Genomic DNA, 12,208 nt, shown 5'->3' with positions numbered 1-12,208 from the left:
CCAAACGTGGGAGCCTGTGGGCAGGAGCTACCCAAGGGGCAGGAGCAGCCAAAAGAAGGGGCAGCCTGAGGCAGCTTTGAGAGAAGCTGGTGGGAGACGCTGGGCTGAAGTGGAGCCTTTGCTGGCATCACTAGCGGGGCCCTGCCTCCCTGGCACAAATCAGATCCGGCCATGCCCTTCTCATGGGGAGGTCACCTTCAGCAGGGGTGAAAAGAGGTGGGAAACAGGAACAAGGCAGGGGCAGCCTCACAGCCTGGGTGGGCAGCTCAGAGACGAAGAGTCCTTGAGGACAGCTTTCACCAGGACATCTTTCTGAGAAGGCCGGTACGGAACACATGAAGATGAGGGTCTATGTCAGAGAGACTGAACCCTCCCCTCATTCCTCTCTCTAGGTTCATTCCCCCCACCACCACGACACTCACTCCAGGGCAGCCTCGAGGGCACACGTGAGGAGCCCTAGGGATCCGGAGAATATCACTTGAGAGTCCTTGAACTTTCTGGAGTGGAGCAGGCATGGTCATGTTCAAGTGGTGAGAGAATAAATTAGTGCCAACTGTCTACAGGACAATCCTGTTACCCCATCAACATTTTAAATACACCCACCCTTTGCCCAGCATTTCTATGGCTAGAAATCCTTCCTATGGATTTTCTCTCACCTGTTGGATAAGCTTTTTGTACAGAAATGTTTACACTAGCCTTATTTGTGAAACTAAAACCTATAAACAGCTTAAGTGTTCATTATGGAGGGGATGGTAAAATGTTTCTTCCATAGGAAGGAGCGTTCCACAGCCATTAAAAAGAACGAAGCAGATCTCTATGTGCTTTATGTAGAACTAATTAATGTGAAAACTTAAAGAAAAAAAAAGGTCCAGAACATTATGAACCTACACTATGAACGTGTAAACGCAACAGTTTGAATGGGATACAATTTCTTAAGGATATTTATGTAGGTCTAGCTATGAAACATTTTTTTCTAGAAGACTCAATGAGAAGCTAACTGTGGGCAGTGGCTATCTTCAGAGAGAAGGCCTGGGAAGAGGGGAGGGACATATTTACATTTCATCTAGAACTTTCTCTGCTATTTGAATTTTCTAGCCATGCTCACGTATTATTTTTTAAACTTTGTTTCATTTTTTAAAATATTTGGTTCTTTCAGTTTTAGTCAAGTGTTCCTTTTTAGAAAATATCAATAAGAGATATATGGGTTGTAAGATATAGGTTATTTGGAGTTTTGCCATATTTTTCCATATTTAAAAAAGTAAATAAATATTAGGTTTAGAAGGAAAATCATGTAACCCTGTGACTGTCCCTGGTCTCCATGGCTCCCTGTGACTCAGCCATCCCTCAGTCCCCATCTGAGCCTGGGGAGTCTCATGCTTGTAGCAAAATCTTTGCCCTGACTGGGAACTTGCATGGGAAGTGTGGCTTCCAGGCTGGGCATGATGGTTGGGGAGGGTGAGTCCAAGCAGAGGCAATGAGGGGAGAGGGTCCTGTGGGTCTCAAAGTGGTCACCTCTCTCCAGCTGCACCCCACCCCACCAAAAATGCCTTAGTGAGCCCACTTATTCCTCTAACAAGTTTTTATGAGCACCTGGCCCACCCAGGCTCTCCCACATCTCTCATGCCAGCTACTCCCTCTGCAGTCCCGGCAGGGATCATCGTGATGGGTGTCTTTAGCCTGGTGCCTTCCCCGCTGGCCCGTCGCCTGCATGAGAACAGGGACTGTGCACTGTTCCCCATGACACTCCCAGTGCCATCACTGTGTCTGCCATGTACCAGGCACTGGAGGGATGCTTGGGAGGGAAGGGAGGGCTAAGAGAGACTCAGCAGCGCATCAGCTTTACCCAGCTAGCGGGTTAGCCAATCAAATGGGCTTCAGACCTATTTCCTAAGTCCTGTCCTCCTTTTCCTCATCGTCCCAGGGAGGTCCTGTCCACCTCTGGGATTGTATGAAGAAACCCTGCCTTGAATCCCATAGCAGCCCAAAGCTTAACATTTGATTCAAATCTAGTCATACCCTGGGAATCATGACCTCAGACCCCTGGGGCTGGGGTCCATCTCTGCCTGTCCGCTGTCCCCTCATCTCCAGCACTCAGTAGCTCTGAGCAGGGACCACGCTCAAGGACCAGAGTGAGGCTGTACCAGGGCAAGACTGCAGCTCAAGGGGAGGGAGAGGGGGCACCCTCTACTCACCACAGGATTTCATTTCTGGTCAAGAAGGTCAAGGCCTGCAACAAACCACAGAGAGGTGACCTGCTCACTCTGTCCAGCCCTGCCCTGGCCCCCTGGGGAGCGGGGAGCTTCAGGGACCGGGGAGGAAAAGCTCATGCTGTCATCCCACAGCCAGGGAACGGAGGCTCCTGGCCCTCGGCAGTGGATGCCAGAGGTGGTGGAGAGGAGAGGAAACAGTGCCCTGCCCTCCTCTCCCGTCTCTGATGGCCTTGGGGAGGAGCACGTTGGTACAGAAATGCAGAGAGGATTGGACACAACGCTAAAACCCTGGGCTCTGGAGCAGAAGACAAATGGGGGAGGGGTCCTCGGAAGGCTGGTCTGGATCACATCACAGCATGGATCACATGCTAAACAAGGTTTAGCAAAGGCAAGGGCCACCACTATCCTGCCTGATAAACTCTCCAGCTTCAGGCAAGAGTTTGCCTACCCATCCCACCAGCCTCGGGAAGCTCCCACCTCTCCCACCTCCTGCCTGATCTACCCACCTGGTATTCTTCCAAGTCCTCCCAGTGCATCTGGTACCTCAAACATTGCCCCATGCCAACCCCACCCTTCTCTCTGCCAGCAGAACCTCAGCCCCTAGGGCTCATCAGCTGTGCACTAAGTGATCGGTTGCCATGGTAACCTACATTCCACCTTCCGCCCATTCTACCTGAGCCCCTGAGTGGGCAAAGAAACAGATTCTTTTGGTTCCCAAGGCTAGTTGACATTACCCCCGAAACAGCAAACAGAAAGGAAGCCCAATAGCATGTCTGAGAGTCATACTGTTGTCCCATTACCTGGGTTCGAATCCCAGATCTGCCGCATGCTGACCAGATACGTGACTTTCAGGAAGTTACTCAACCTCTCTGTGTCTTAGTTTCCTCATCTGTAAAATGAGAATCATAAATGCCTACTTTATAAAATGATTGCAAGGCTAAAATTAAATGATAGATCTATAAACCTCTTATTTAGCAAGATACCTGGCACATAAGGAGTACTTAATAAAGGGAAAGCAATATTATTACTTTTTAAAGTTGGGCCTGGAAGGAAGGGTAGGATTTTAGCCAGCAAAGTCCGTAGTTCCGTCCCATCTTCTGGTAAACCCTCTGAGCTCCTATTCTCATTTACTGAGCAGCTTTTCTTGCTAGCTGTGTCCACAGATACTGTCTCCTGCTGTGCTCACAGAGCTCTGGGGAAGGCGGAAGTTGGTGTGGTCCAGTGATGCTATGGGGTCACTCAGCTGGCCAGTGGCCAAGGAGGGATCCGAAGCCTGGATCGCAGGACTGGGGTTTCCCACAGTGCAAGGTGGGAACTAGGGGAGCTTTGGGATCGTGCCCCAGAAGGCTACTTCCTTCTCAAGTCTCGCTCGCTTGGTTCTCTTGTTCCAGGAGGTGTAAGTGGCAGCAGGCACTGGTGTGTGCCTTTCACACCTGGTTGACACTTGCTAAAAGGAGAACAAAAACAAACTAGAGAACATCCCTGCTGCTCAGAGCTTTTAGCTACTCACTCCACAGCTATTTACTGAGCCTGGCAGTGGAGACAGAGTGATTAAGCCAGACAAGACGCTGCCCTCGTGGAGCTAGACGCCCATAGGAAAACCAACACCCCTTAGTGATAAGGGCTACGAAAGAAACAAAGCAAAGATGGAGACGGGTGGGGCTGGAGAAGCTTCCTAAGGAGGGGCCACTTGGGCAGACACCTGAGGGATAAGGAGAGATGAGCCAGACTGAGAAGTCCAGAGAGTTTTCCAAGCCCAGAAAGGAACAACTTCCAGCTAGAATTTAATGACACTCTTCGGTTTTCCTTATATTTGTTTATATAGTTCCTTCCTTTCTGAAAATGATGCAGGTTTGCCATTTATACCTGTGACATATTTCCTTTATACGTGTATCTGTTTGATGAAGAGAAATAGGAGCCCATATAAAGAAAAATATTAAGTAAATAATTAGACTGGTGGTAAAAGAATATGCCAGAAGCCACAAAGCTGTCTCTCTCTCATCTCACACACAGGTAACCAAGGCTGGCAAATTCTGCTACCCTCCTCTCTCCTTTGGTTTCCATCCCCTCATATCGCTCCCTTCACCCTCTGCCCACTCCACTCCCACACACAGGCTCTGTGATTTCATCCTGGAGGGGGTTTTCATTGGTTCCCACAAATAACAGTAGTAACAAAAAGAATATCACCTTACATTTGCATAGCTCTTTGTAATTCCGAAATGCTTTTCTATGTGCCTTCCCATTTGCTCAAGAAACAAAAACCCATGCTCCTTACAAAAAAAGAAAAGAAAAAAATTCCCCAAATGATTCTGCCTTCAATACACTAACCAGCTAGCATCCTTACCCACCTCCAGCCTACAATCTCTCAAACTCCTCTTTGGCAGGGATTCTGAAAAGGGTGTAACTGAACAGAGAGCAGGCCCAGACCTGCCCCAACAGTTCCGCATCTTTCCCCTCCAGGGTACGTCCCTTCATGAACCCTCTGCATGGCATGAAATGCATTTTTGCAAAGTTTCTATCACCTGGCAATGAACTCCATCGACTGTTCAAACAGCAACCCCTACTCTGACCTTGATTTAGATGTCTCTTCAAATTCAAAAAGGGCTGAGAAAGAACTTGTATCCAGAATACATAAAGAATGCTAACCACTCAACAATAAAAAGACAAAATTTTTAAGCCCAACTTAAAAAAACAGGCAAAGTATTTAAAGAGGCATTTCTCCAAAGAAGATATTTATGAATGACCGAGGAGCTCATAAAAAGATGCTCACCATCCTAGCCATCAGGGAGATAACAAATCAAAACTGCAGTGACATACCGCTGCACATCCACCAGGAGGGCAAGGGTGTGGAGAAATCAGAGCCGTCATACACTGCTAGTGCGCATGTGAAATGGTGAGGCCACTTTCGAAGAGATTTTGGCAGCTCCTCAAAATATTAAGCAGAGTTACCATATATTAAAAACAAGACAATAGGCTCAAAATGGAGTCACTCATGCTAAGCCCTACATCACCAAACCAAAACTTAACTTAATTAGTTTCAGCTCTCCCAGAAATGTAATCGTAAAACCAGTCAGCCAGGAATTGGTTGATCAGCGCTAGTGAGGTCGTCTGCCCGACAGACCCCTGCCAACCCTTAAGGGAAAGTGACTGTGGAACAACCAATCTGCTTTTTGCTACTATAATTTCCTCATTCTTCCTCGCTTGTGCCTGTAAAAGTTTTTCCTTTTGTGCAGGTCCTCAGAGTTCCTCTCTATCTGCTAGATTTTGATTCATGAATCATTGAATAAAGCCAATGAGAAGTTTAAAATTTACACAGATGAATTTTGGTTTTTAACAGCTATCATCCAGCAATTCCACTTCTGTCTATATACCCAAGAAAAATGAAAACATTTGTCCACATTAAAAAAAAAACCTGGTACATGAATGTTCATTGCTGCGTTATTCACAACAGCCCCAAAGTGGAGACAGCCCAAGTTTTCATCAACTGATGAATGTATAAATAAAAGGTGATGTATGCATACAATGGAGTGTTATTCGACAATAAAAATAAATGAAGTATTGATACATGGTACAGCATGGATGAAGCTTGAAAATGTTACACGAAATGAAGGAAGCTATTCACAAAAGGTCACATACTGTATGATTTCCTTTATATGAAATGCCTAGAATAGACAAATCTGTAGAGACAGAAAGTAGATCAGTGGTTGCCAGGAGCTAGGGCAAGGGGAGTCTGGGGGAGAGGGGTTCCTGCTAATGAATATGGGGTTTCTTTGGGGGGTGATGAAAATATTCTAAAATTAGATGGTGGTGATGGTTGTACAACTCTGTGAATACACTGAAAAAATACCAAGTTGTATCCTTTTAATGAATCGTATAGTATATCAACTATATTTTAATAAAGTGTTTACTGAAAACAATTTCAAGAGGGCTTTATGTCCGAACTTAGTGCATGACACATAGTAGGGCCACCATAAATATTAAAGGAATGTGTAAGTGAGATAACAGATTTTGAATTTGTTTCCGATCTACTTCCTCAGCCTATGAGTCTTGTAGCCCAAGGGGGATCCCCCCACTGCAGCTGTTCAGTGCTGAGGTGAGGGTAGATCTTGCTGGAGAAAGTCACTGCCCAGCTCTGAACATCAACTAGGTTTTTATTTGAATTCCCTGCAACTGAGCAGACTGGAAAACCAAACTCTGTCTGGAGAGAGGATTTTCTAAGTTCCTTTGATGTGGCAAGAGAAAGGTCTAGGGGCGGGGGGCGGTGCAGATCCTGTTCTTTGCAGGGGCATCCTGGCAGGCAAGAAAAAAAGGGATGGAAGGCCGGCCCTTCCATCTTAGGGACAGAGGGGGTGAGGAAGGCAGTGAGGAAGCTGGGCTGTCATGTGCTCAGGACCCAAAGATGGGCGTCAGGATTTTAGAAACATCCCTGGATGCTGGGAATCTCAGAGCTTGAGTCGTACTTCTCCAGGCTCACTGGCGAGGGGAGTCGGGGGTACTGCCCACCTCTAGAGGTCTGCCTTCTAATCTCGGCCATTTCCAGCACAGTGCGAAGCCCAGGTGCCCCAGCGGCAGGGGAAGTGGGACCATGGCAGGGCTCCCAGCTTGCCTGCAGTGCAGGGGACCCAGAAGCTCCCACATGCCCCAGGGAGAACATCAGAGGGGCTGAGCGCTCAAGCAAAGGCCTGACCAGGATGCAGAGCCCAGCAGGGCCCTTTCCCAGGAACTAATGGGACACCATGGACCCCCACAGTGCATGTCAGCACAGTACCCTGAAGGCCTGGTGTGACTGTCAGATCTCATTGGACCCCAGCAAAAATGCAGAGAACAAGCACAGATCCAAGGATGCCTCCCCATGGCCAGGGGAGCCCCCCTCATGCACCTGGATACCGACTTGGGGTACAGGAGCAGTGACAAAGCCTGAAGCACTGAATATTTACACAAAGGGACTGGCTCACCCCAAGAGACCATTTAAAGCAGTTCTTCAGTTTCCCATTTACATTGTCTGTGGGAAGAGAAGGATTGTTAGAGCGGAGGGTGGTGATGTTGAAACAGACAGTAAATCTTCAAATAGATGGAACGTTTGTACGGGAAAGAAATCATTCAACTTAGAAGAAAATGAAATATTATTAACGACAAGTCTAAGGGTGGAGACTTGAGAGGAAGATCTGAGCAGCGTTAGAGAATAAACTCTCTTTTCCTTGCACGCCGAGGAAAGGCTCCATGGCCGGGCCAGGAAGAGAACACTGAAGTCAGAGCAGCTGGAGGGGGCCTGCCTAGGAAGCCAGGGAGAGCCCAGGCCCCGGAGGGCTGGTCCAGCAGGCCCTGGTGACCCTCACCAGCCAGATGAGCTGGGCTGGAGCCTGGACGCTGACAGTGAGGGAAGGAGGGTAGGTTGGGGGATTCTGGCCAGGTGTACCCTACGCTCAGCTCAAGGGCATGAAACACAGCTGCAAGTTCTGGGGTTCCCAGGCCCTCTGCGCTTCTACTAAGTGGCCACTATCCCCTCAGGTTTGGTGATTCGTTAGAACAATTCACAGAAATCAAGAAAGCACTATTCGTATGATGACAGTTTTATGAAAAAGGGTACAAATCAGGATCAGCCCAAAGAAGAGACACATCATGGGAAGTCTCAGTCTCAAATGTGAAGCTTCTGTGTCTTCAAGATGCATCACCCTCCTGGACCATGGATATGCAACACTAACCAGGAAGAGCTCACCCGAGCCTGAGTTCAGAATTTTCTTGGAGTCTCATCCTGTGAGCATGGTTGAGTGAATCATCAGTCACGTGACTGCACTTAATCTCCGGGCTTCCACCCCTCCGCAGAGGTCAGGCTGACATCAGCTGGCTCAAAACTCAAGCCTCTAATTGCATGGTTGGTCCTTCTGGCACGGCCAGCCCCCATCCTGAGTCATCTCATTAGCATGAACTCAGATTTGATCTGAAGAGCCCACCATGCGTAGCTAAGACACTCCTATCACTTGGGAAATCCCAAGGATATAGTGGTTACCTCCTAGGAGCCTGGGAATAAGCCATCTGAATTCTTTCTTACACAGCACTAGGAAATCTGGGGTGGGGTACAGTTAGGGAAATAGAGAACTAGATCCAACCTTTTGAAAAGAGACCCCCTCCTCCCCAGAGGAGAGTGAAATTTATTTGGGGTTTAAATAGATTCACCCAGAGGCAGAACATGGACAGCTAATACCTTGAAATTTAAATCTTTGTGTTCTTTTCCACTTTCTCATAAGAGACTTTTTTTTTTTAGTCTCTCATTCACATTGCCTGGGGGGGAAGTTAAATTGCTATAGTAGAGGAAAAGAGCTAGAAGCAAGCCAATGTTCCTTTTTTTATTAACAAATCAGACTTTTGAGAATCCAGAGGGAAAGCTGAGGGAAGCAGGGTCCAGAGTTTATAAGAGAAGGACAGAGAGGAAGTATTACATCACCAAGGAGGCTGGCAAGGATCTCCCAACTTCCCACTCGGGGCACTGCCACTGCCAGGCCTGTGGGGCCCAAGCCTGCAGACAAACCATTTGTTAACCGTTGGGGGAGCACCACTCACTGCCTAGAGGGAGGAGCCACATGAGTGATCCACTTCCTTGTCGGAGGGGCAGGCGCTCCATCTCAGGTCCAGTCCAGCTGTCACTCAAGGACCGTCCAGCGGAACAGCAGTTTGCTTCCCAAGGCTCTGCTGAACACCATCTGAATTGCCCAGATGGACAGACCCCACCCCACCCCATCTTCAATGGCCCGGGACACAACAAACTCCACAGAAAAGAGGGTGGAGGGGGGGGCCTGGACACTCAGAGGGTGGAGGACTGGTAGGGGTATGGGAGGAAGGTCCCAGCACCCGTTCTCTCATGTCCCTGCCCCTCTGCAACTTATATCAGATGCCCTGGGTCCATAGGTCCCACCCTGACTTCCAGCACTGCTGCGAGGACAGTCTAGGAGAGTTGGTCCAGCTCAGAGTGTTGCCCCAAGGATTCTCTTTGTGTTTTCTGTCCCAGGATTTCTCTACCAAGAAGCTTCCTTGCCATGTGGGTAAGCACAGCCCAGAAGTTCCAAGTGACACTCCCAGGGGCGGGGGGCCTCCACCTGTGAGGGTGAAAACTGGTAGAGAAAGGCTCCCACATCCACACTTCTGGGCGACAGCTCTGGGAGGCGCTCTGTGGTTTCCCAGCAGGGCCTGACGGGGTCATAGCCCTTTGAGTCAGAGTGATCTAGACACACACCCCTAGTTGGGCTTCTCCTCTCTCCCCAGCCCCTCAATCCTGCTCCCTGGGATCGGCTCTCAAGTAAACCACCTGCACAAAATCCTGGTTTCAGTCCTGCTTTTGCTGACACCTCGCTGGGGCACCCATGACATTGTCAGGAGCCCCTGGGGGTGTTGCCGAGCCACGTGAGAAGAAAGGACATTGCAAAGACTTTGCATTCTGATTGAACTAGTCCTGAAATTTTAGTTCCAAATTCCCATGGACAAACACTAAAGATCATTCGCCGTACATCTTCATTTTACAGTAGACGCAGGGCCCGAGAGGAAGCACTTCTGAGATCACGTGGGGAGATGAGGCACAGCAGGATCTGGAACCCAGCTCATTCCAGGTCTCCTCCCTCCCAGCAGGCCTCTAAAAGCTGCTTGCTGGAGGTCACTGTGCCAGTTTAATGAGATCCTATCTGTGGAAATGTCTTGTAAACTGTGAAGCATTATAAAAATGCTATTCGTCATGATTTGTGCCAGGCCTGGGACCGCAACCCAGATCTGCTGGCTCCCCGGCCAGCGCCGTAAGCCCAGCAATAAGAAGATGCATTCAACAGCAATTCACAATTCCTTATTTTCAGAGTCACACTCAGAGACACTTGTTAACTAGAAACCCCACGCCAGCCTCCCTCTCTCTGCTGGGCACTCTCCACACTGCTTTCTGCTGTGTGGCTGGGAGGGTGGAGAGGGCTGGCTGTCCTTCATCTTTTATTCACTGATTCAAAAAATTATTTACCAGTCTGCTAAGACATCTCAGCCACTTCACTAGCACTGGGGATATAGTGGTGACCAAGACAAATACAGCCCTGGCCTCAAGGAGATTAGCATTGAGTAGGGAAGAAACATATTCAAGAATCACTTGATCGAAGTAAGCCGAAAGAGAAAGAAAACTACCATGTGATATCACTCATATGTGGAATCTTAAAAAAAAAAAAAAAAAAAAAAGACACAAATGAACTTATTTACAAAACAGAAGCAGACTCACAGACATAGAAAACAAACATAGTTATGGGGGCGGGGAAGCGGGGGAAAGAGGGTGGGAAGGAATAAAATGAGAGTAACAGATTTGCAAATACTAACTGCTACATATAAAATAGATAAATAACAAGTTTGTACTGTGGAGCACAGGAAACTATACTCAGTATCTTGCAGTAACCTATAATGAAAAAGAATATGAAAATGAATATATGTATGTATATGTATGACTGAAACATTATGCTACACACCAGAAACTGATATAACATTGTAAACTGACTATACCTCAATTTAAAAAATAGAAAAAAAAATCACTTGATTAACTATGTAATTCCTTCTGTGCTGGTGCTATGGACAGAATGCAGGATACAGTGACAACACTTGACCAGTGCTAGGGATCAGGGAAGCCCTTTGAAGAGGGGACATTTAGGATGCACAGGAGAGAAGCAGACAGGAGCAGAGAAGGGTGTCTCCCAACAGCAGAGCCCCCAGGGAAAAAGGCGTTAAAGATGCTGGCAGAGCCAAGAAGGCCCTAAGGACGGAATGTGATTCGAGGGCAAGAGTCAAGTCAAGGGAGACTGGGAAGGGGGTTGGGGTAGAACACACAGGGCTGGTGGCTCCTGGAGGGTTTATCTTCAAAGCTTTCCTGAAATCCATGGACGTCATTGCAGGGTGTTATGCTGAGAAATGACATAATCAGATTTTTGTTTTCAAGGGGTCATTCTGCGCAGAGGGTGGCTGGCGAACATGCTGGAAGGAGGCCAGCCTGGCTTTGGGGAGGAATGTGAGGAGACTGCTGAGTAACTGAGGGGAGGGAAACGGTGCTGGGACAGGGCTGTGGTGGCAAGAAGGAGAGAACTGGATGAGTTCATGTGACATTTTAAGGTGGAATCAGCAGCACTGGGAGATTGGACATGGGAGGGGGAGGGGTGGGCATTGTCGATGGTGACTCAGGGGTTTCTGACATGGAGGACATGCTCTTCCTGGGCTGGGAGCCTGGCAGAGGGACAGGCTTGGGGGGAAGAACATGACTTTGGACATGTTGAGTGTCTGTGCCCCTGGAGATGAGACATGGTAGTTAGATACATGGGGGCTAAGAGCTTAGAACAGAGCTTCGGGCTGGACACAGACATTTGGAAATGTCCAGGAGCAGGTGATATTAAAGTGTGAATGAGATTGGCCGGGGACTAGGGGACCACGGTGGTGATGGAGACAAGTTCCCTGCCCTCAGGGAGCTTATATTCTAATGGAGCAGATAGAGGATCCCACTTCTTATAGTCAGAGTGGCTTGTTAGAGACCTGTTCTCTCACTGAGAATAAGCTGGACAAACTCCAAAAGCTGTCCGTTGGCAGGCAGCCAGGATGTGAAAGGTCAGGATCCTGAGAGATGGCAGCATATGGCGGTGACATTCAGCATTACTCTTCCCCTTAAGGTATCCCTGACTTGTGAGCAGCATGGGGCCGAGGGGCTAAAAACCAAGCAAAAAGTGTTTGAGAAGAAGCTGAGAACTTGCGTTAGAGGTTGTGAAAATCTCACAGGGTAAGGGGACAAGTCTAGAGTTCAAAATCCCCAGGCAAGCAGGACCTGAGGGCCAAGAAGTCAAGAAGAACAGAGAAAAGGACCACAGTACGTTAGTTCAAAATCCCCAGGCCCTCTTCCCTGAAGGCATTTGCCGAGTCGGAGGCAGCATCCTCCCAAGTGGTGAAGCGTTAGCCGAAAGTGAGGCTGGGAAGTTGGGCGGAGATTTTGGGCAGTAAGATGGGGCTGA

General features: G+C 48.4%; 1 protein-coding gene across 1 annotated transcript in view; it reads right to left on the bottom strand.

The window, feature by feature from the left end:
* Positions 1–2,770, bottom strand: part of CIB4 (calcium and integrin binding family member 4) — a 49,380-nt gene extending 46,610 nt beyond the window's left edge. Inside the window, exons 1-2 of the mRNA XM_064494669.1 lie at positions 2,717–2,770; positions 2,193–2,227 (exon numbers count right to left, since the gene is read on the bottom strand). Of these exons, the coding sequence (XP_064350739.1) occupies positions 2,193–2,227; positions 2,717–2,770 (89 nt within the window). The remainder of the gene's footprint in view (positions 1–2,192; positions 2,228–2,716) is intronic.
* Positions 2,771–12,208: the final 9,438 nt, after the last annotated feature.

Source organism: Camelus dromedarius, chromosome 15 (genome assembly GCF_036321535.1).
Source record: "Camelus dromedarius isolate mCamDro1 chromosome 15, mCamDro1.pat, whole genome shotgun sequence".
In the NCBI taxonomy this organism is placed as follows: domain Eukaryota; kingdom Metazoa; phylum Chordata; class Mammalia; order Artiodactyla; family Camelidae; genus Camelus; species Camelus dromedarius.
Note: the sequence above shows the minus strand (reverse complement) of the source record. Positions and strands in the feature narration are given on the sequence as shown.